Source organism: Coregonus lavaretus (genome assembly GCF_964263955.1).
Source record: "Coregonus lavaretus genome assembly, chromosome: 33".
Taxonomy (NCBI): domain Eukaryota; kingdom Metazoa; phylum Chordata; class Actinopteri; order Salmoniformes; family Salmonidae; genus Coregonus; species Coregonus lavaretus.
In genome coordinates, this window is record NC_140020.1 from 32,924,739 (window position 1) to 32,946,982 (window position 22,244).

General features: G+C 46.6%; 1 protein-coding gene across 1 annotated transcript in view; it reads right to left on the reverse strand.

Moving 5' to 3' along the window:
• Positions 1–22,244, reverse strand: part of otofa (otoferlin a) — a gene marked incomplete at both ends in the record, with an annotated part of 140,055 nt that overhangs the window by 71,778 nt on the left and 46,033 nt on the right. The window contains one exon of the mRNA XM_084150942.1: positions 12,165–12,253. Within this exon, the coding sequence (XP_084007068.1) occupies positions 12,165–12,253 (89 nt within the window). The remainder of the gene's footprint in view (positions 1–12,164; positions 12,254–22,244) is intronic.

Consider the following 22,244-nt stretch of genomic DNA (forward strand, 5'->3'; position numbering starts at 1 on the left):
TTATTTAACTAGGCAAGTCAGTTAAGAACAAATTCTTATTTACAATGACGGCATACCCTGGCCAAACCCTCCCCTAACCCGGACAACCCTGGGCCAATTGTGCTCCACCCTATAGGACTCCCGATCACAGCCGGATGTGATCTGCAACTTTGTTGCATCCAGTTGAAACTTTTCAGCTTTGTGCAACTAGTTGCAAGCCACAGCCAATCAAAACGAATACTTTGTCACATGATCTATTCGAAGTTTCCGAATTCCTACCCAGATGTCATGTCAACACAGCTGCCTGTCACTGCTAGTGCACATAAAGGTTGACAGAAGAGACATTAGCAGAACGGGAGATATTTACAAATTGGCATCATGGCTAGTCTGATGAACATGGTTTGGCAGTCAATAAATGCAATTATTGAAGTGAACCCAAACCTTTCCCTGACCAGTTTCAACTGAACTTGTTCACAATGAACTGTGCTAACTAGATAGCTAACATGAGCTTAATTCCTTGCTAGCTTGGTTAGCTCGTTGCTAGCTAGCCGTGTTGGTGTTTGCAATGTCATTTTGGCTAGCTAGCTAAATTGTACAGGCTGCATTTTGTCTATATCCATGCTGTTACAATAACCAAACAGTTAGATAAACTAATAATTGGTGAAACCACTATGTAATGCAACAGAACAACATGGGGTGAGTTTAGATTTCTCAAACAATATGACAGAAGTAGCTTCAATTAGATTTGCTGTTACATGCAATTTTAATCGCGTTTGAGTTGCTTCATGTAACAGCAAAGTTGATTGAGACGATGTCACTTGCAATCTGCAACTGCAACTAAAATTGTGTGAAAGTTGCTTCGTGTAAGCCTGACTCTCTCTTGCTTTCCACCCTTTCCCTCCCTTTCTACCCTTTCCCCTCACCACCCACCCACCCACCCATCTCTCTCTCTCTCTCTCTCTCTCTCTCTCTCTCTCTCTCTCTCTCTCTCTCTCTCTCTCTCTCTCTCTCTCTCTCTCTCTCTCTCTCTCTCTCTCTCTCTCTCTCTCTCTCTCTCTCTCTCTCTCTCTCTCTCTCTCTCTCTCTCTCTCTCTCTCTCATGCTTTCCCTCTCTCCCCCTTCTCTGTGCCTGTAATCTCCCTAACTCCCTCCCTCCTGAGAGATGGATGCAGTATGCAGTAGAATATTGTAGCCAAAAAATAACAACTGCAGCCAAATGAAGGAAACATTAGTCAACACAGACATATAATTCAATAGAGGACAAACGTTATGGACAGAACTTTACTCCGGGTTTAATCCTCACTGTCACAAATCATTCCCCCACCAGCACAGACAGCTAGGCTTAATCTGGAAGTAGGTAAGACTTCCCATACTCAATACTGAATAATACCATGGTATACATGTCCTTGGATGATTCTCTAGTTTGGAGTATAGCTTTATCTCTTTTTTCATAGAAAAAAACGATTGAAACTTTTATTGCATCCATCTATTTGGTACAGGAGAATACAGGAAGACAGTCTGTCCCCTCCACTGTTCTCTCTCCTCCACCCCTCTCTTCTCTTCCCCCCATCTTCCTCTCCTCTCTACTCTGTCCTTTTGTTATCACGATGGTGATCGATACCTCGATACCTCCTCAGAAAAGTGAACGGTTTGTCGGTTCCTTTCAGCCATTGTAACGCGTATACAACTCCTGAATAATTGAAGAAAACCAGCCTATCATGTTCTGGCTCACCCTTTAGCTCTTCAAAAGGTGCTATTCATTATTGATCCTCATTTGCCAAACAATTTACTTTCATCTGCTTCATAATTTAGAGCAGAGGTAATCTCCTTCCTTCTCAAGTGAAATTCATTTTTCTTTCTTGGTCAACCCTTACAATCTCAAGTTAGCTGGCTTCTATCGAGTAATACATTAAAATGAAGCTTAGCTACAAGAATAAGTGTTGCTGTTAGAAGAAATGACTGCAGAGAAGATCTTGGAATATGAGGGGAAAACAATACACAGGTTGTTTAGTATTCTCTCATAGAAATGAAGGAGAGCTTTAAACTTGCACATGATTTAGTTTTCATCGTCACATTACAAAGCAGTGCCCCCCGTTGGCCAACAGTGAGACATGAATAAAACTTGTGTACACACACACACACACACACACACACACACACACACACACACACACACACACACACTGTCACGACTTCCTCTGAAGCTGCCTCCTCTCCTTGTTCGGGTAGGCTTCGGTGTTTGTCGTCACCGGCCTTCTCGCCACTGCCACTGCCGCTCCTCATCTTATCATTCCATTTGTTTTGTATTGTTTATTACACACACCTGGTTCATATCCCCTCATCAGTACCTGTATAAGAGTTCCCTCTGCCCCCTTGTCTTTGTGTGTCATTGTTTATTGTGGATGTTAGATTAGCTCGGTGGATCTCCTTGTATTTTGTATCGGCGGGATATTTCACCAATGTGCCTTGTTGTTTCCCAGTGTGCCTGATTTACGCACTGGAGTGTTTGACACATTGCTGCGTACCGCTGTGTTTTTGGAATAAACCCTTTTATTTTGTGACTTACCCTGCTGCGCCTGACTCCTTCAAAATCACTCACCACAGAATCACACACCCAGGCATGTAGTCAGCAGGAGAAGAGCACATGCCTGGAGTTGTGGCACGGGTCCAAAAGCATTCTAATATGCTAGCCAGCTTGGGAGAAGCGATGGATCGGGTTCTTCAGGTCGTCCAACGCCTGGAGAGGAGTGGAACCGACCCTTCGTGACCAGCTGAGCGACCAGATCCAGCCACCCACACCCCAGCACCCAGAGGGATTCATCTATCCCGACCAAGGGATTATGACGGGACAGCTTCCCGCTGCCAGGGATTCCTCCTGCAGCTGGACCTCTACTTCTCAACCATCAGCCCGGCTCCATCCGAGCAAGAGAAGGTGTCCGCCCTTGTCTCCTGCCTCCCGGGGTAAGCCCTGGAGTAGACCAACGCGGTCTGGAGTGAAGTAGGAGCCGCGTTGGACAACTACAGGGCTTACCCCGGGAGGCAGGAGACAAGGGCGGACACCTTCTCTTGCTCGGATGGAGCCGGGCTGATGGTTGAGAAGTAGAGCTGGCCTGCCGGGATACCATGTTGACTTTTGACCAGCTGGTGGACATGGCCATCCGGATGGACAACCTGCTAGCTGCAAGAGGACGTCCTGGAAGGGGCCTGCCCGTTCCACCCCCCTTCAACCCGGATTCAGTTCCGATGGAGCTGGGTGGTGCAGTGATCCGGGAGAACAGAGGACGACAGCTCCAGTGTCACTCTTGTGGCAGGAGAGGACATTCTGCTGCACGCTGTTGTCAGGGTTCTTCCAGGTCTGGAGGCGGCAGGCAGAGCACTCTCGCGTCACCCCAGGTAGCGCAAACCCACACTGGTTCAGAGCCGTCTGCTGCGCACTGCACCATACAAGTCACCTTCCCTGATTACACAGTAGTTTCCCAGTGTAAGGCGCTGGTCGATTCAGGCGCAGCTGGGAACTTTATGGACAGGTCGTTAGCTCAGAGTCTAGGTATTCTAGGTCTAGGTTCCCCTATCCATTCCACTGCCCATCAAAGCATTTGACAGTCGGCCATTAGGGTCAGGGTTCGTTACAGCACCAGTCACGATGGTTACGCAAGAGATCCATAGAGAGCAAGTCACCTTTTGTTATTATTTTGTCTCCTGATTTTCCTGTTGTGTTGGGTCTTCCCTGGTTAGCACTACACAACCCGACCTTTTCATGGCCGCAGAGGGTTCTCACGGGGTGATCGCCATTGTGTCAGGGTAGGTGTCTAGCTGTTTCCGTTGGTGCAACCACGGTGGAAAGTCCAGACACTACCTCCACCGTGCGCATTCCCCCCGAATACCTTGATTTGGTGCACGCGTTTTCCAAAATGCAGGCGACCAAATTTCCACCTCATCGGGCGAGGGATTGCGCGATAAACCTCCGGGTAGACGCTGTGCCTCCCAGGAGTCATGTATATCCCCTGTCGCAGGCTGAAACGGAGGCGATGGAGACATACGTCTCCGAGTCCCTGAGTCAGGGGTTCATACGTCCCTCCACTTCGCCCGCCTCCTCAAGTTTATTTTTTGTGAAGAAGAAAGACGGAGGTCTGCACCCTTGCATTGATTACCGAGCACTGAACAAGGGGACAATTCGTTATAATTATTCTCTACCCCTCATTCCATCTGTAATCGAGTCAATGCACAGGGCTTCTTCACAAAATTAGATCTTCGGAGTGCGTACAACCTGGTTCGTGTCCGAGGGAAGACAGCATTCAGCACAACCACGGGGCATTGTTGGAACATGACCTTTATGCCAAGGCAGAAAAGTGTCTGTTTTTCCAACAGTCCATGTCCTACCTCGTATACCACATCCCCACCTCAGGTGTGGAGATGGAGGGAGATCGCATTTCAGCCGTGCGTAATTGGCAGACTCCAACCACGGTAAAGGAGGTGCAGCGCTTTATTGGCTTTGCCAACTACTATCGAAGGTTTGTCTGGGAGCTGTAGGCTGTTGACAGAGCCCCTCAGTGCCCAGCTGGGCTGCGGTACGTGCCGTCTCTTGTCCGTGACTGTCTGATCTATTGGGCACACACGTCCCCCTCCTCTGGTCATCCAGGTTGATACCTGACCGGAAAGTACTGGTGGCCTACCTTGGCTAAGGACATGAGGGTGTACGTCTCCTCCTGCTCGGTGTGCGCACAGAGTAAGGCACCTAGGCACCAGTTACATCCCTTACCAGTTCCACAACGGCCATCGTCCCACTTGTGTATTGATTTTCTCACTGATCTTCCCCTCTCTCAGGGTAACACCCCCATCCTGGTTGTTGTGGACCGCTTTTGGAAAGCCTGCCGCCTCCTTCGTCTGCCCGGTCTCCCCACGGCCCTGCAGACTGCGGAGGCCCTGTTTACTCACGTCTTCCGGCACTACAGGGTGCCAGTGTCTGACCGGGGTCCCCAGTTTACATCCAGGGTCTGGAAGGCGTTCATGGAACGTCTGGGGATCTCGGTCAGCCTGACCTCTGGGTTTCACCCTGAGACTAATGGGCAGGTGGAACGGGTGAATCAGGATATGGGTAGGTTCCTGCGGTCCTACTGCCAGGACCGGCTGGGGGAGTGGTCAGTGTTCTTGCCATGGGCCGAATATGCCCAGAACTCTCTCCGCCACTCCTCCACTAACCTATTGCCATTTCAATGTGTTTTAGGTTATCAGCCAGTTCTGGCACCGTGGCATCAGAGCCAGAACGAAGCTCCTGCGATGGATGACTGGTTTCAGAATGCGGAGGAGACTTGGAACGCTGCTCACGTCCACCTCCAGTGCGCCGTGCGTCGCCAGAAGGCCACGCTGACCGCCAATGCAGTGAGGCCCCAGTCTTTGTTCCGGGTAATTGGGTCTGGCTCTTGACCCGGAATCTGCCCCTCCGCCTGCCCTGCCGGTAGCTGAGCCTGCGGTTTGTGGGGCAGTTCAAAGTCATGATGAGAATAAATGAGGTTACCTATAGGTTACTGCTCCCTCCAGATTACCGTATTAACCCCTCGTTCCATGTGTTGGTGGTGGCTGGTCTGCTCCAGGAGTCTGAGGTGCGGGAGGCCCCGGCGTACTCCGTCCATTCCATCCTGGATTCGAGGCGTCGGGTGGGGGGCCTTCAGTACCTCGTGGAGTGGGAGGGGTACGGTCCGGAGAAGCGGTGCTGGGTCCCGGTGAGGGATATCCTCGATCCCTCCCTGTTGCGGGATTTCCATCCGGTTCGCCCTGCTCCGCGTCCTCCTGGCTGTCCCCGAGGCTGGTGTCGGTGCTAGATTAGCTCGGTGGAGCTCCTTGTATTTTGTATCACCGGGATATTTCACCCGTGTGCCTTGTTGTTTTCCAGTGCGCCTGATGTACGCACTGGAGTGTTTGACGCATTGCTGCGAACCGCTGTGTTTTTGGAATAAACCCTTTTATTCTGAGATTTACCCTCCTGCGCCTGACTCTTTCAAAATCACTCACCGCACACATACACACACACGCTGTCACGATCGTCGTAGGAGTGAGTAGACCAAGGCGCAGCGTGTGAAACAAACATGACTTTAATTGGATAAAGTATACCAAACAAAACACGACTCGTGAAGTCCACGGTAAAACAAATACCGACACGGAACAAAAACCCACAACCACAAGGTGAAAACAGACAGTTTAAATATGGCTCCCAATCAGAGACAACCAGCGAACAGCTGACACTCGTTGCCTCTGATTGGGAGTCACTCAGGCAAACACAGAAATAGACAACCTAGAACACCCAACATAGAAACAGAACACATAAACGAACACACCCTGGCTCAACATACAGAGTCCCGGAGCCAGAGCGTGACAGTACCCCCCCCTAAAGGCGCGGACTGCGACCGCGCCTCAACAAAACCCACACAGGGGAGGGCTGGGTGGGCATTCCTCCTCGGAGGCGGCTCCGGCTCCGGGCTTGACCACCACCCTTCCATAATTCCCCCGTAGCGCCCCTGGTCCGGTCTGACCCCGCTGGCTGGATCTGGACTGGACATCGACGGAGCGGATTGCTTACGCTCCGTTGTGGAGCAGCTGACCGGTACCTGATCAGGCACCAGACTGACGACGCGCACCCCTGGCTTGGCGCGTGAGGCAGGAACGGACCGGACCTGGCTGACGATGCGCCCCCCTGGCTTGGTGCGTGGAGCAGCAACGGACCGGACCGGGCTGACGATACGCACCCCTGGCTTGGTGCGTGGAGCCGGAACGGGCCTCACCGGACTGACGACTCGCACCCTTGGCTTGGTGCGTGGAGCAGCGACGGGCCTTACCAGGCTGACGACTCGCACCCCGCGCTTGGTGCGAGTAGCAGGAACGGGCTGAACCAGGCTGACGACTCGCACCCCTGGCTTGGTGCGAGTGGCAGGAACGGGCTGGACCAGGCTGACGACTCGCACCCCTGGCTTGGTGCGAGTGGCAGGAACGGGCTGGACCAGGCTGACGACGCACACCGTAGGCTTGGTGCGTGAAGCAGGGACAGGCCGGGCTGGGCCGGCGACGCACACCGTAGGCTTGGTGCGTGGAGCAGGGACAGGCCGGGCTGGGCTGGCGACGCACACCGTAGGCTTGGTGCGTGGAGCAGGGACAGGCCGGGCTGGGCTGGCGACGCACAACTTAGGCTTGGTGCGTGGAGCAGGGACAGGCCGAACTGGGCTGGCGACGCACCCCGTAGGCTTGGTGCGTGGAGCAGGAACAGGCCGGACTGGGCTGTCGACGCACACCGTAGGCTTGGTGCGAGAGGCAGGAACAGGCCGGACCGTACTGGGGACACACACCACTGGCCCTACGCAGGGATCAGGAACGGGCCGGACCGGACTGGTAACACACCCCAGTACCTCTCGCCGTGCCTCCACACTTTCCCTCTCCTCTGTGACCAGTGGCCCCCTTAACCTGGCGGCCTTCTCTGCCAACCTTCTGCACCACTCTATCCCGTACTCCTGCTGCCCCGTCGTCCACGGCGTGAGCCCCCCCCTAAAAAATTTCTGGGCTTGTCTCTCCCCCGTGGACCAGGCCTCCATGGTTCTCGTCCAATTCTCTCTCCACTTCTCGTAATTCCAGCCTGCCTGCTCCTGGACACGCTGCTTGGTCCTTGTATGGTGGGTTTTTCTGTCACGATCGTCGTAGGAGTGAGTAGACCAAGGCGCAGCGTGTGAAACAAACATGACTTTAATTGGATAAAGTATACCAAACAAAACACGACTCGTGAAGTCCACGGTAAAACAAATACCGACACGGAACAAAAACCCACAACCACAAGGTGAAAACAGACAGTTTAAATATGGCTCCCAATCAGAGACAACCAGCGAACAGCTGACACTCGTTGCCTCTGATTGGGAGTCACTCAGGCAAACACAGAAATAGACAACCTAGAACACCCAACATAGAAACAGAACACATAAACGAACACACCCTGGCTCAACATACAGAGTCCCGGAGCCAGAGCGTGACACACGCACACAATCTCTCTCTCTCTCTCTCTCGCTCTCTCTCTCTCTCTCTCTCTCTCTCTCTCTCTCTCTCTCTCTCTCTCTCTCTCTCTCTCTCTCTCTCTCTCTCTCTCTCTCTCTCTCTCTCTCTCTCTCTCTCTCTCTCTCTCTCTCTCTCTCTCTCTCTCTCTCTCTCTCTCTCTCTCTCTCTCACCCCTAGAGCCATAACTTGTCTGCCACCCCTATAACAATATGGTTATTGTTATGGTGTGGCCATGCCCCTGTGAAAGTTAGGAGTCAGTTTATGAGTTCTCTATGTGAAGGGCAGCTACTCTGGGGAATGATAATGACCCTCTACACTAAAGAGCCTGATAAAGTAGCCAATGCTTGGTTATAATATTGTGGTTACTAAATGTGAAAGTTTTGTTTAAAGAATATGTTTGGAAACATTTATTTATAGTTATTGAACCAACTTCATTAATTGTTTTACAGGGAATTTATTGAATTATTAAGAAATGTGGATAGCTAATTCCAAACTTGGAACAAGATGAAAAAATTGGTTGCATTAACATGAAATATCAGTTTGTATTTGTTATTTATTAGGTTTACCCAAAGGGTAAAAGTAAGTTGAGTGTTGAAAGGTTGCAACTTAAAATAAAGGTTTGGTAATAATCACATAAAACTGTTGGCATTGAATCATATATTTGGTTTCAACAAATGTAGTATTTTTCAATTGAAAAAACCTATCTCACTGGTCATCACCAAAGCCAACACCTCCTTTCGCTGCCATTCCTTCCAGTTCTCTGCTGCAAATGACTGGAACGAACTGCAAAAATCTCTGAAGCTGGAGACACTTATCTCCCTCACTAACTTTAAGCATCAGTTGTCAGAGCAGCTTACCGATCACTGCACCTGTATACAGCCCATCTGTAATTAGCCCACCCAACTACCGTTATTTATTTTGCTCATTTGCACCCCAGTATCTCTATTTGCACATCATCTTCTGCACATCTATCACTCCAGTGTTAATACTAAACTATAATTGTAATTATTTTGCACTATGGCCTATTTATTGCCTTACCTTCATAACTTACTACATTTGCACACACTGTATATAGATTTTCTATTGTGTTATTGACTGTACGTTTTGTTTATTCCATATGTAACTCTGTGTTGTTGTTGTTTTTATCGCACTGCTTTGCTTTATCTTGGCCAGGTCGCAGTTGTACATGAGAACTTGTTCTCAACTGGCTTACCTGGTTAAATAAAGGTGAAATAAAATAAAAAATAAAACAACTCATTTAGTTGTAACCAGTTTAAGTAATTTTTGGGGGGGTTGATCCAAAGAGTATTTTTACAGTGCAGGGATAATGGGGATGATGGTATGATTTGCAGTCTGTGGGAGAAAGGGAGGGAGGGAGAGGGGGAGGAGAAGATACGCATGAATTATACACTGTGGAGGGCTTTGTGGAGTAAGGATTTTATACAGTCACGCTCACATCCCTTAACACAGATATAATTGGAGGAAAAAACTTTGAGAAGCAATAAAGTTTTGGGTTGTATTAAACTGCAGTGTTCCCCATTGGTGCAACACAGAGGTTGCATCATTGGTATATGAGGTGATATTAAAGTTTTTTAATCATGCATATATCTGGCCAGGGAAACCACCAAAGTGCGCTCGTGCGTGCATGTGTGTCATCATCATCACTCAACTCTTTGTGTTTTGGTAACATGACCCTTGTCATCCCCCACTCCCACCCCCATCCATTACAATCTGAACTGGGTGTGACATGGCCTGCTGGCCATAGTGACATAGTGACTATCAGGCTATCAACCATCAGCCAGAAAGGGTATCGGTTACTCTCGTAATGAGGCGTTCTGTGGACATATGGGCAGGTGTGAGAAGAATAACGCATGCTAGGATCACCTTTAATGGTTTACCAACTCCCTTTGTTAGGTGTGTGTGTTGGTGTGTTACCCACATAGCATATTTTATATATGAACTGATGCTTTGTGTTTGATAGTCCAGGGCCACCCACCAAAAAAAGGCTTTAGAAAAGGCATTCTGTGACCTAGCAAACAAAACCGCAAAGTTTCAACATCATTACGTAGATCATTTTATGAAATATGAACACTGTGTGGTTCAAAACTAATTAATAAGTAAATCAAATCAATGATGAGAGAATAGTCAGATTAACTGATAATTGATACAGACATGGTGACGTAGCAGGAAGATTGAAATGCTGTGAACCAAAAGGTTATGAGTTCAAATCCCAGGTGAGGACATGTTGGATAATAATTACTGTATAAATGAACATGCACAATGTAATCATGTATGTTAACAGGTGTCAAATATGTCAGTTGAAAACATTGTATGTTAAAAGCACTGTGTGTGTGTAACCAGTTGCACAGCCTTTTTTAGTTAAGTCTTTATTTGCTCAAATAATAATTACTAGTTGAATGAACATCAGTTGAGCAAACACATCAATTAATAATTCATTCATAATAATTAGTTGAAACAACCAGATTTTCTTAAATCGTGTAACCAAGGAGAAACATAGGAATGTCAGAACGTTGCTAGGGAAATTACCGAAGATGCACTGTGATTTCGATGCTAAATATTATAACTTTGATTAAAGATTTAAAAATTTTTTGCAACTTTTACAAGTTTGGAATCACACAGTATTCGTGTTTATAACAATATCTGCTGAAATTTAGCAGTTCTGTTTTCTTGGTCACAGAACAACAAATTTTTGAGTGGGTGGCCATTGGACTATGAAAATGTGCCAGCCATTGTAGCTACAGGGCAACACATGGCACAAGCAGTGCTGAGCGATTAACTGACATTTCAAGTTTTATTTTAGTTATTAAACAACTATTTGACCGACGTCGGTTCAAATACAAATACACGCACGCACACACACACACACACACACACACACACACACACACACACACACACACACATACAGACACACACACACACACACACACACACACACACACACACACACACACACACACAGGGTTTCTGCGTGGGAAGCCCACTGTCGGGACTCGGGACACAGCAGTCAGTCACTGAGGCCACTGGGCAGCTGGTAGACCTGTGTCTGAACTGATTACATTAATACAGTATAGCTAACCGAGGTTGACACTGGACTCACTGGCTTTATTCCTAACAACACAAATGGCCTGAATGTACTAACTTAAACCATCTCTGGCTGTATCCAGCCAGTAGAAAGAAAATTGCCTCCAAAGTTAGTGATGATGTATCTGTATTTATCACATGCGCATAGAGCCTAATTTGAGCGGAATATAATCTGTAATTATAGAGATAGATAGAGATATAGTCTCTACTGTATATACTGTATCTATGTTTTTACTTCATCCTTAAAGTCTCTGCCTTAGAGTCTGAGTGGTTGAGCTCAGGTGTGACAGATGCATCCATTAACACACAGCTCTAATAACATTTAATTACTGCCTTGCTCCTCTCTATTAGAAACCCATTCAGATCCTGTCCTGCGGTCCGCAGCCTATCACACATTGAATTGAATCAATCTATCACCTCATAGTCAAGAAGCGTTAGGAGCTGATTGCCTATCTGAAATGCTAGATTATTGACTGCATTATGTCTGTCTGAGGATGGCAGATGAAAAGTGTTGGAAGTGTTATGGTGTCCTTCCCTCAATGTTCCAACTCTTAGTTAGATCCTGGTTTGTCTGGTGGTGTGTGGGAGTGTTGTGTGTAGTATTATTCCTCTGACCCGTGTTTGGAGTGTGTTGAGCATGCTGTGACTTAGGTATCTGTTGGTTTGAGTTTCGTTAGTAGTAGTAATAATCTCGGTTAACCCAGAATTAAAGTCTTGTGTAATTGGTCATACAATATGCTCGATTAAGTTCTGGGTCCATGTGTTTTAAGATGAAAAATAGGACGAGGATCGGCACCGAAGAGGACCTCTACCCTCTCTCTTTGCAAATTACGGCCAAATGTCCCCTCCCTTTCCGGAATTCGAAAGATGCTAACACCTGCGAAATCGTGATTTGTCCAAAGCACTGGAACTAATGCTACTCATTCTCTCACGCATCCCATTGTATCTTGACAGATCTATGGTACCATTTATGTTTATGTAGTCTGTCCATGAGAGATTATAGTAGTACTCACGTTACAGTATTGTGTTTGAGTGTATTGTAAGTAACTGACCTGTTGGTGAAGACTTTGCTGTAGTTGAACACTTGAACCTCCAGCATCTCATTTTCATCCACTCTACTGGCAATCGGCCATCGGAACGTCTGAGGGGAGAGAAAGACTAATGAAGGATTCAGCCAAAAACTATGTGACAGTGTGACAGGCTGCACAACCACAGGCTGTATTGATTGAACCACAACATTCACAGTTTGCAAGGAAATCATTTGACTGACTGGTTTAAAAGTATGTCATGTCAATCATTAACCACAACAGGCAATTCACAAAAGCCCATCACCCCTCTCTTACTGGGCCATAGAATATCTAATGACTTGTTTTACTAAGTAAGAGAAAACATTCAACCCAACACCAAAGCAACACCACCAGCAACATTAATAACTGAAAGTGCCAGAAAGCCTTAATTGGATTTCTTCAAGATAAACCCAAGTTGTGCTGCTGAGTAATCTCTAATAAACACAACAGAAGTTGCAACCACAGCATGTGAACTCTATAGATCCCAGTGATCTAATCTCTATTATAAACTGGGTGATTTGAGCCCTGAAAGCGGATTGGCTGACAGCCGTGATATATCAGACCGTATACCACGGGTATGACAAAACATTTATTTTTTACTGCTCTAATTATGTTGGTAACCAGTTTATAATAGCAATGAGGCACCTCGGGGGTTTATGATATATGGCCAATATACCTCGGCTAAGGGCTGTGTCCAGGCACTCAGCGTCTTGCATAAGAACAACCCCTCAGCCGTAGTATTTTGGCCATATCCCACACCGCGGGCCTTATTGCTTAAAATGACTGTCCTCAGTTGATTAGCCAATCAGCAGCCTTTCCCCCATGTTATCACCTTATGTAGGTTCTATTAAAAAAATTGTGAGGTTGAAATGGGGTAAGGGTCCATATAGTGAGAGATAGCCTAGTCAAATCCTGTCAAGGGTACAACAGCAAGACAGAGCTGAGGGAATTCAATTATTCTCTGTCATTCTTGTCTGTTGTAACGTTGAACTAAATTAGTCTATGTCAGTGCTGGATGTGTGATGGGAAATGCTGTTTGATGCTCATCCAGCCCTTGCTGATCCTCTCTGCTCCTGATTGCTGACAGAACAGTGGGCTGTTTTTACTCAGAGCAGTGATCCACCAGGCCTGTCCCTTTACTTAAACCTGGGGTTCCACCTGCCACTGTAATCCATACAGACAAGCGCTTAGGTATGTGTGTGTGTGTGTATGTGTGTGTGTGTGTGTGCACCCACATGAAAAAATACTATAGTATACAATACTTAAGTATTATACTATTAACTGTAGTGTTTTGGTGGAATTTACTGGACTAAAACACTACAGTGTATACTGTATGCTGTAGTATGCTGTAGTATTTACAGTTAACTTTAGTATAAATACTGTAGTTAAAGAACACTGTAGTATATACTATAGTAATAAATGTAGTGCTTTTACGGATTGTAGTATACTGTAGTATTTACTGTAGTGTTTTTGCGGACTGTAGTATACTGTAGCATTTACAGTAGTGTTTTTGCAGACACTACTGTAGTATTTACTATAGTGTTTTTGTTTGATTATCTTTTCCATACAGTAGAAGTGGAGGCTTTCACCTTGAGGAAACCTATTGGAGAAACACTAAAAGAGCAAAAAGGGCTGTGTTTAGGTAGGTAGGTAGGTAGGACTGGGGTCTGAACAGATAGTTCAGAGCTTCTGCTCTTTTCTATAACCTGTAGGGAACACAATATACATTACATGTGGACACTCCTTCAAATTGGTGTATTCGGCTGTTTCAGCCACACCCTTTGATGACAGGTGTATAAAATCGAGCATCCCGCCATGCAATCTCCATAGACAAACATTGGCAGTAGAATGGCCCCGTACGGAAGAGTTCAGTGACTTTCAAAGTGGCACCGTCATAGGATGCCACCTTTCCAACAAGTCAGTACGACCCTAAGCACACAGCCAAGACAACGTAGGAGTGGCTTCGGGACATGTCTCTGAATGTCCTTGAGTGGCCCAGCCAGAGCCCGGACTTGAACCCAATCGAACATCTCTGGAGAGACCTGAAAATAACTGTGCAGCGACGCTCCCCATCCAACCTAACAGAGCTTGAGAGGATCTGCAAACAAGAATGGGAGAAACTCCCCAAATACAGGTGTGTCAAGCTTGTAGCGTCATACCCAAGAAGACTTGAGGCTGTAAACGCTGTCAAAGGTGCTTCAACAAAGTACTGAGTAAAAGGTCTGAATACTTATATAAATGTATATTTCAGTTATTTATTTGTAATTAATTTGCAACAATTTCTACAAACCTGTTTTTGCTTTGTCATTACGGGGTATTGTGTGTAGATTGATGAGGAACTGCCTAGAATAAGGCTGTAACGTAACAAAATTTGGAAAAAGTAAAGGTGTCTGAATACTTTCTGAATGCACTGTATATACAAATTAAGTACTGTAGTATTTACTATAGTTAAAAAACTATTTTTGAAAACTGTAGTGTTTTTGGGACATTACTGTAGTATTTACTACAGTGTTTTTTTTGCAGATAATACTGTAGTATTTACTATAGTATTCTACAGTATCCTACAACATTTTATAGTACAGTGAGGGAAAAAAGTATTTGATCCCCTGCTGATTTTGTGCGTTTGCCCACTGACAAAGAAATGATCAGTCTATAATTTTAATGGTAGGTTTATTTGAACAGTGAGAGACAGAATCCAGAAAAACGCATGTAAAAAAGAGGGAAATAAGTATTTGACCCCCTCTCAATCAGAAAGATTTCTGGCTCCCAGGTGTCTTTTATACAGGTAACGAGCTGAGATTAGGAGCACACTCTTAAAGGGAGTGCTCCTAATCTCAACGTGTTACCTGTATAAAAGACACCTGTCCACAGAAGCAAGCAATCAATCAGATTCCAAACTCTCCACCATGGCCAAGACCAAAGAGCTCTCCAAGGATGTCAGGGACAAGTGTCACGCCCTGGCTCTGGGACTCTGTTATGTTGAGCCAGGGTGTGTTGTTTCTATGTGTTTTGTGTGCTAGGGTTATTATCTAGTTCATTTGTTTCTATGTTGGCCGGTGTGGTTCTCAATCAGAGGCAACGTGTATCAGCTGTTGCTTGTTGTCTCTGATTGGGTACCATACTTAGGCAGCCTGTTTTCCACAGTGTGTTGTGGGATCTTGTTCCGTATGGTTTGTATTGTAACCAAGGACTTCACGTTTCGTATCGTTTGTTGTTTTGTTCGTGTGGTGTTCTCTACAAAATAAAGTATGTTCACTTATCACGCTGAGCATTGGTCCACTTCCTCCGACGATCGTGACAGAAGATCCCACCATAACTGGACCAAGCAGCGTGTCCAGGAGCCAACGCCAGAGGTGACTCTGATGAATATCAACCTCGACTGGGTCAAGCAGCGTGAGGAGGAGAGAGGCTGGACTTTGGAGCAGAGGAGCGAGAGTCTGGCGAGAGCCATGGAGGCCTGGCCCACGGGGAGGAGAGACGCCCAGAACATTTTTAGGGGGGGGGGCTCACGCCGTGGACGACGGGGCAGCAGGAGGCCGGGATAGAGTGGTTCAGCGGGTTGGCAAAGGAGTCCGCCAGGTTACGGGAGTCACTGGTCACCAGGGGGAAGGAGAATGTAAAGGCACGGCAAGAGGTACTGGGGTGTGTTGCCAGTCGGTCCGGCCCGTTCCTGATCCCCGCGTAGGTCCAGTGGTGTGTGTCCCCAGTACGGTCCGGCTTGTTCCTGTCCCTCGCACCGAGCCTGTGGTGCGCGTCGCCAGCCCGGTCCGGCCCGTTCCTGCTCCCCGCACCAAGCCTGTGGTGCGCGTCGTCAGCCCGGTCCGGCCTGTTCCTGCTCCCCGCACCAAGCCAGTGGTGCGCTTCGTCAGCCCGTTTCGGCCCGTCCCTGCTCTCCGCACCAAGCCAATGGTGCGCGTCGTCAGCCCGGTTCAGCCTGTTCCGGCTCCCCGCACCAAGCCTGTGGTGCGCGTCGTCAGCCCGGTCCGGCCTGTTCCTGCTCCCCGCACCAAGCCAGTGGTGCGCTTCGTCAGCCCGGTTCGGCCCGTCTCTGCTCCCCGCACCAAGCCAATGGTGCACGTCGTCAGCCCGGTCCGGCCTGTTCCTGCTCCCCGCACCAAGCCAGTGGTGCGCTTCGTAAGCCCGGTTCGGCCCGTCCCTGCTCCCCGCACCAAGCCAATGGTGCGCGCCGTCAGCCCGGTCCGGCCCGTCCCTGCTTCCCGCACCAAGCCTGTGGTGCGCGTCGTCAGTCCGGCACAGCCCGTGCCTGTTCCACCGGTGCCTGGTCCGGCACCGGTCAGCTGCTCCACTCCGGAGCTAGAGCAATCCGCTCCACCAGTGTTCAGTCCAGCTCCAGCCAGCAGGGCCAGACCGGACCAGGGGCGCTTTGTGGGGTTAGAGAGGGAGTGGGGGTCATGCCCGGAGCCGGAACCGCCTCCGAGGAGGAATGCCCACCCGGCCCTCCCCTGTTCAGTTTATGTTTGGCGCGGTCGCAGTCCGCGCCTTTGGGGGGGGGGGGGGGGGGGGGGGTACTGTCACGCCCTGGCTCTGGTACTCTGTTATGTTGAGCCAGGGTTATTATCTAGTTCATTTGTTTCTATGTTGGCCGGTGTGGTTCTCAATCAGAGGCAACGTGTATCAGCTGTTGCTTGTTGTCTCTGATTGGGAACCATACTTAGGCAGCCTGTTTTCCACAGTGTGTTGTGGGATCTTGTTCCGTATGGTTTGTATTGTAACCAAGGACTTCACGTTTCGTATCGTTTGTTGTTTTGTTCGTGTGGTGTTCTCTACAAAATAAAGTATGTTCACTTATCACGCTGCGCATTGGTCCACTTCCTCCGACGATCGTGACAACAAGATTGTAGACCTACACAAGGCTGGAATGGGCTACAAGACCATCGCCAAGCAGCTTGGTGAGAAGGTAACAACAGTTGGTGCGATTATTCACAAATGGAAGAAACACAAAAGAACTGTCAATCTCCCTCGGCCTGGGGCTCCATGCAAGATCTCACCTCGTGGAGTTGCAATGATCATGAGAACGGTGAGGAATCAGCCCAGAACTACACGGGAGGATCTTGTCAATGATCTCAAGGCAGCTGGGACCATAGTCACCAAGAAAACAATTGGTAACACACTATGCTGTGAAGGACTGAAATCCTGCATCGCCCACAAGGTCCCCCTGCTCAAGAAAGCACATATACAGGCCCGTCTGAAGTTCAGATGATTCAGAGGAGATCTGGGTGAAAGTGTTGTGGTCAGATGAGACCAAAATCGAGCTCTTTGGCATCAACTCAACTCGCCGTGTTTGAAGGAGGAGGAATGCTGCCTATGACCCCAAGAACACCATCCCCACCGTCAAACATGGAGGTGGAAACATTATGCTTTGGGGGTGCTTTTCTGCTAAGGGGACAGGACAACTTTACGGCATCAAAGGGACGATGGACGGGGCCATGTACCGTCAAATCTTGGGTGAGAACCTCCTTCCCTCAGCCAGGGCATTGAAAATGGGTTGTCGATGGGTATTCCAGCATGACAATGACCCAAAACACACGGCCAAGACAACAAAGGAGTGGCTCAAGAAGAAGCACATTAAGGTCCTGCAGTGGCCTAGCCAGTCTCCAGACCTTAATCCCATAGAAAATCTGTGGAGGGAGCTGAAGGTTCGAGTTGCCAAACGTCAGGCTCGAAACGTTAATGACTTGGAGAAGATCTGCAAAGAGGAGTGGGACAAAATCCATCCTGAGATGTGTGCAAACCTGGTGGCCAACTACAAGAAACGTCTGACCTCTGTGATTGCCAACAAGGGTTTTGCCACCAAGTACTAAGTCATGTTTTGCAGAGGGGTCAAATACTTATTTCCCTCATTACAATGCTAATCAATTCATAACATTTTTGACATGCGCTTTTCTGGATTTTTTTGTTGTTATTCTGTCTCTCACTGTTCAAATAAACCTACCATTAAAATTATAGGCCGATCATGTCTTTGTCAGTGGGCAAATGTACAAAATCAGCAGGGGATCAAATACTTTTTTCCCTCACTGTAAGTACTACAAATGATCAAGGGATACTACAGTGTGTAGTATAGTATTCTACAGTTTACTACTTCTATAGTAAGTACTGTAGTATTCTATAGTAAAGTGTAATATTTTTTTATGTGTCTGTGTGGTGCTATTACCCCACACTGGGTGCTGCGGGCCAAATGATTGCCCCGGAGTCAGAGGTGTCAGTCTCACTATCAGACAGAGTGGATAAGCATAGACAGACACCCTTATCAAGCTCCTCTGGTCATCTCTCTCTCTCTCTCTCTCTCTCTCTCTCCCACACACACATGAAAGTGAAACCCTTTGCCACTTTGCCACCGCTTACAGAAAAAGAGAGAAACAGATTGAACAGAGTTATTTATTGGGCATCATGTGAATATACCTTGCTACTGGCCACCAACAACCCTATGTGGTGGTCACTGTCCAAGACTACACCAGAGATACTATATCAGTTAGTTCTAAATCTGTTCCGCTCTGCTAGAAAAGCCTGGCGAGAGAAGAGAAGCCACAGCACGGTGTTAATGGGACACAGACGAGGACTCACTGTGATAATGAAAGTGATGTGAGTTAATGTGACACATGAAATGATAGGGAACATTACAGAGGAAATGAACACACAAATGAGTCCAAGTTGGGTTTTAGCTGTGGTAGCATGAAGTCAAACTGTGTTTATCTCTGAGGAAACACAGTGAAAAATCCTTCAATGACGATCTATTGAAGACACAAAAAACACATTCAGGGTGGGAAATCCATAGTACACTATATTATTTTTGTCATGTGGGACACGGTCAGTATACCAAGCTGTCTGTACTTTATTTGGTTATTGGAATCCATTACCTAAATATCATCATGAGTGAGTCATAACTCACTAAAGGTCATGATGTGCATTTATATACAGTGTCAGTCTCATGGCCTTTAGTGTGTTATGACTCACTCATGATGATAGTTAGGTAATGAAGTCCAATAACCAAATATAGTACAGACAGCTTGGTATACTGACGGTGTCCCACATGAAAAAAATACTATAGTTTACTATGGTATAAATACTGTAGTATTACTATATTTATATCAGTGGAAGCTCATCAGAGGAGGAAGGGGGGGACCATCGTTCTCAGTGAATTTCAGGAAAATTAAAAATAATGAAACAAAACCTCCCCAAGGAGGCATGTGCTCCTCACCCCCTTCCATAGACCTACATGGTAATTAAGATGCCCTCCGGACGTCCTCCAACCAATCAAAGCTTTTGCAGTGTGAACTGACATGTTGTCCATTCCAATCAAAGGATCAGAGAAATAACCTATTACTACGCATGTGTGATTTAGAAGCTTGGTGAGTTGGTGACATTTTTGGATAGATTGCGATTGAGATAGTGAATAGTGATAGTATTTTTTGGATATTATTCCATTTAAATTAGTTTCTATAGGACACGGAAGTAGATTATATATTGTTTTCTTGGTTTTAGAACTTCATTTTTGTGTCGAGTAAGCTAGTGCAATTTATTTAAATGTACCTTGCTAATTTTTGTAGTAAATCGCTAACTAGAGTGTAGTTTTCTCCGCCAGAATGTATTGGATTTTTTGTTGAAGAATCCCTTTCATTGCCCACATCAGATTCAAGCTTCTGGGAAAAATCTGCTTCAATCATGTAGTGAAAGGTCTGCATATTAAAACTGCGCAACACAACGAGAAGGTAAGAACAAACAGGGATGTTCTCAAGCAACTTATCGACACTACTGCATTATTGGGCATGTAACAGTTGGCTTTTAGGGGGCATGATAAGAGGGAATGTTCCGCTAACAAGGGCAACTACAAGGAGCTTGCAGAGGTAATTGCACATTATGATGCTTTACTTGCTGAGCATATGGAAGTTTCTATTGTCTTCTGTGGGATGTCAAAATCAATTCAGAATGATTTCATAGCTTCCATCGCATCATCCATTAAAAGTGAGATTAAAAGAGAGGTTGTCGCAGATAATTGTTTCGCATGGCAAATGGATGAAACCACACACATCAGCTGTCACTCGTCAGGTATGTGGTTGATCAGGGCTTTATTCAGAAACGTTTATTGGGCTACTTTGAAGTGTCAAGTGGGCGAGATGCGCAGTCTGTCTTTGACTTTGTGAATTCTGAGATGTCTGAGTTTAACTTCATGGAGAAAGTTGTTGCCCAAGCCTATGACGGTGCTTCTGTAATGAAATGTATCTGCTATTTGTATTTACAGCTAAGTCCCATCCTGGTCCCTGATTAAGAGGTGACGATCACTCCACTCCACTACCAATGTCAACTATCTCCTGACATGAACTGAAGCCATGTGTCATGTTCCCTCTCATTCACTGGCACATTGAATGTTTCCTCTCCAGGCACTGTGAGTAGCCCTGTTAATTTATATCTTATTACTGTATGTAGAATCAATCACATACACAAACACGATTACATTATTGCACATCAATGTGATTTTAATCCTTGCTTGGACTAACTCATTCTTAGCGCGTTTTGTCTTACTGTGTTGTGTTATTGTTTTGTCTTCCCAGTCAAATCCTTTCTTGCCCTCAGTGGAAGAGTTAAGCTCTTCTCCAACACCATCCATCCATGATGGTCCTGCACTGAAGCCTCTGAACACCTCAACCCCTGTCCTGCACTGATGTCAAGCCACTGAACACTTTAACTCATGCCTCATACCCTCATTCAATCACTGCTGTGTTCCCTTCCCAACACTGTGAAAGTAGCCCTCTCATTCCCATTCCTAATAATATTTTGATATATTTGATATAAATACCTTTATTAAATGTTTTAGGTTAAAATAATTTAGCTTTGACGATTTTTCAAACACGCTTTGTCGTCTCTGTGAGGTTCGTGTGTCTCCCATGCCTCCACTGATTTGTATGCTATAGAATTATGCAAGAGAATGTGACAACAACAGTAATTAATGAGGCAGTCTAGACAGTGCCGGTGAGTGCAGGTAGGGTAGACAGAGCAAGTGTTTGGTGGTTGCAGCCCTATTCCAACCCTTAATGTTAAAGTATTAATATATGCAAATACACCCAGTGTATTTATGCAAATGATGGGGGGGGGGGGGGGGGTACTGTCATGACTTCCACCGGCGTTCGTCGTCACCGGCCTTCTAGCCACTGCCGCTCCTCATCTCATCATTCCATTTGTTTTGTCTTGTTGATTACACACACCTGGTTCATATCCCCCTGGTTGTGCTGAATGCACTCCGGAGATCTAATTTTGTGAAGAAGCGTGCCCCATGCATTGACTCGATCACAGATGTATAAGTGTTCCCTCTGCCCCCTTGTCTTTGTGTGTGATTGTTTATTGTGAGGTTAGTGAAGCTCGGTGGAGCTCCTTGTATTTTGTATCGCCGGGTTTATTTTCCCTGTGTGCCTTGTTGGTTCCAGTGTGCCTGTTTTGCGCACTGGGCTGTTTTGACGCTTTACTGCTTAACTCTGTATTCCGGAATAAATATTGTTATTCTGTGATTTACCCTCCAGCGCCTGACTCCTTCAAATCACCCATCACAACAACATTCTATAGTAAGTACTACACATGATCAAGGGATACTACAGTGTGGAGTATAGTATTCTACAGTATACTATAAGATCATATAGTAAGCACTACACGATCGAGGGATACTAGTGTGAAGTGTAGTATTCTACAGTCAGGGCTCTAAAGTGCAGCCATTTTGGTCGCATATGATCCTAGATATTTTGATGTGTGACCTGACATTTTATTTTAGGAGCACAAGTGCGACCAGGAAAAAATTCACCCAGATAATACCTGTTGTAATGATAGGCTTCACTGTGCAGTTGTTTCCAAGTGCCCTAGAGAAAAAAACTAGCGCAGATTTGTTCAATCCATAGCATACATTTAAAGAATGCATCAGCGATTTGTGTCTACCACTTTATGTAGCCAGTTAGCAATGCCAAAACAGTAATTTCTAAAGGCTTTCCCATAAAACTTTCCATATTAAATGTTAACTGTAAAGTAGGCTTACCTGGCAGAATGATATGATATCATGATGATTTG